Source organism: Diaphorina citri, unplaced genomic scaffold (genome assembly GCF_000475195.1).
Source record: "Diaphorina citri unplaced genomic scaffold, Diaci psyllid genome assembly version 1.1 scaffold9289, whole genome shotgun sequence".
NCBI classification, from domain to species: domain Eukaryota; kingdom Metazoa; phylum Arthropoda; class Insecta; order Hemiptera; family Psyllidae; genus Diaphorina; species Diaphorina citri.
The window spans coordinates 1-2,446 of NW_007386663.1; the positions used below are offsets into that span (position 1 = coordinate 1).

At 42.2% G+C, this 2,446-nt stretch overlaps 1 protein-coding gene across 1 annotated transcript; it reads right to left on the reverse strand.

Annotated features, from left to right (window-relative positions):
* Window positions 1-15: 15 nt before the first annotated feature.
* On the reverse strand, window positions 16-1,688 carry LOC103522566 (beta-TrCP-like; the record flags this gene model as incomplete). The annotated part of the gene is made up of 4 exons (XM_008487667.1): window positions 16-69; window positions 237-352; window positions 807-900; window positions 1,502-1,688. Coding segments are annotated over 4 exons (451 nt in total), but the record flags the coding sequence as incomplete, so codon positions are not given.
* Between the last annotated feature and the right edge of the window lie 758 nt (window positions 1,689-2,446).

Sequence of the window (2,446 nt, forward strand, 5' to 3'; positions counted from 1 at the left end):
ATACATCGTACTAACTCTTCATGACCTTCTAGTACTCGGAGACAAGCGCCGCACTCGATATCCCATAGTCTGAAATTAGAAAACACACGGTTAAAATAACAATGGTAAGAAATAGTAATAAATCCAAGTAGGTATACATAGGTACCTAAGACTATACACACGTAACCATTATCCTTCTATCCTAGTGCAGGTTGATGAACAAACCCCTCCACCTTACTCTATTGCTACTTGTATACCTTTGGTTGTTGGCCTTTCTATCTTCCCAGTTTCCTTGTTTCTTGCCCACATCAAGCCAAACTCCAGATTCAAAGTCCACTGTGCTAACTACTCTACTAGACCACTGTCCACTGAACTAAGGTTGGTGCGAAAAAGTATATAGCTGTGTCCACACATAATAATAATAATAATAATAATAGTGCTTATTTATACTGCTCGCATAGGACTGAAAAGTCCCTTTACTCCAGCAGTAGGCTACTACGATTTAGACAGTTCTCAACTCTATTAAGTAGAGACCAATAAGTACTGAACAATGTTTTCGATTAAGATTATTGGAGCTGATCGTAATTTTCTTCAATAAAAGCTAAAAAAAGAGTATCTTTTTTTGCCAACCTTCCAACACCGTGAGATAGGCATCGTAAGATAGATGCCATGCCTCTCACGGACACGGAAAGCAAAGCAAGCTAAGAATTGAGGTTTAAAAAAGCATAAATTAGGTACAAATTTTTTACTTTTGTTTCTCTTTGGTCCTAAGAGCAGTTTTCATCTCAAAACTATAGGAGAACATTGAGAAATTCAAAGGTACTTACCTCTATATCTTGAATTATTTTAGGAAACAAAGATCTATATGAACAATGGTCGGGGTGTGACTCGCCAGGTTTTGGTTTGAATAAATATTGAATCCTGCAAAAATCAGAAACAATCACCATTAGACTAGCCCCTTAAAAAAGCGATAAAATATTTATTTAACTTTCGAGCAAAAAGGAATAACCTGTTGTCATCAAAGATACAAGAAGAGTGTCAAATTTGAAGTCTTTCTTTTTTTTCTTCGCTTTTTTCCGGGTACCGACGGGGTCGGCGTTTTTCGTCAGCCTATCAATCAGTCCTAACTAGGGCGATTGCTTTGGGCTGACATTTGGTTTTGGCTACAAATTTTACGAGTCGATGCCCTTCGCACTCAACCTTTGCGGGAATGAATCTCATATCTTTAGGATAAAGTTCACCTCGGACGGGAATCGAACCCGCGACCTAGCGCTCACAAGGCCGGCGGTTGAAATTTCTTTAGCAAGGGGACGGGAATGAATCTCATATCTTTAGGATAAAGTTCACCTCGGACGGGAATCGAACCCGCGACCTAGCGCTCACAAGGCCGGCGGTTGAATTTTGCGATTTCTTTAGCAAGGGGACGGGAATGAATCTCATTTCTTTAGGATAAAGTTCACCTCGGACGGGAATCGAACCCGCGACCTAGCGCTCACAAGGCCGGCGGTTGAAGAGTACTTACCAGCCTCTCCTCTCAGCGAGGCCACGCCATATCGAGTCCGTTCTCACTTTCCGCTCGATCAGTTTCTTCCACAGCATCCCCTCGGAAATGACTCGGTTCCATTCCTTGCACACCAGCTCGGCAGAGTACAGAGATTCCGCGTCCAAATAGGACAGAATGTTCTCGGCCACGTGGTCCAAGCCTTTCTCTGTGGGGCAAAAACGACAAGGAGTGGGTTAAAAACAAGGTTATCAGGGGGAAAACAGAATTACCTAGGGGGGAAACAGAATTATCCAAGAGAAAAACACAATTATCTAGGAGGGGAAAAAGAAAAGTCTTGTACGGGTGGTATTAGACAGCAGCGATACATCGATTCAAAAGCTCACTGGCGTCTATCCGAGGAGTGGGTTAAAAACAAGGTTATCAGGGGGAAAAACAGAATTATCTAGGGGGGAAACTGAATTATCCAAGGGAAAAACACATTTATCTAGGAGGGGAAAAAGAAAAGTCTTGTACGGGTGGTATTAGACAGCAGCGATACATCGATTCAAAAGCTCACTGGCGTCTATCCCACCCTAAATTTTATGACTGGACAAGGACTATGACTTGAACCACCAAACTCCAGATTCAAAGTCCACTGTGCTAACTACTATACTACACCACTGTCCACTGAACTGAGGTTGGTGCGAAAAAGTATATAGCTGTGTCCACACATAATAATAATAGTGCATATTTATACTGCTCGCATAGGACTGAAAAGTCCCTTTACTCCAGCAGTAGGCTACTATTATTATTGTGGTCAAATTCTGATTTATACTGCTCGCATAGGACTGAAAAGTCCCTTTACTCCAGCAGTAGGCTACTACTATTATTGTGGTCAAATTCTCCTATATTGAGGATTAAATTCCATACCTCGGCTGGGATTGAACCCACGCCCTCCTGTTTACCAGGCGAGCGCCTTGACCA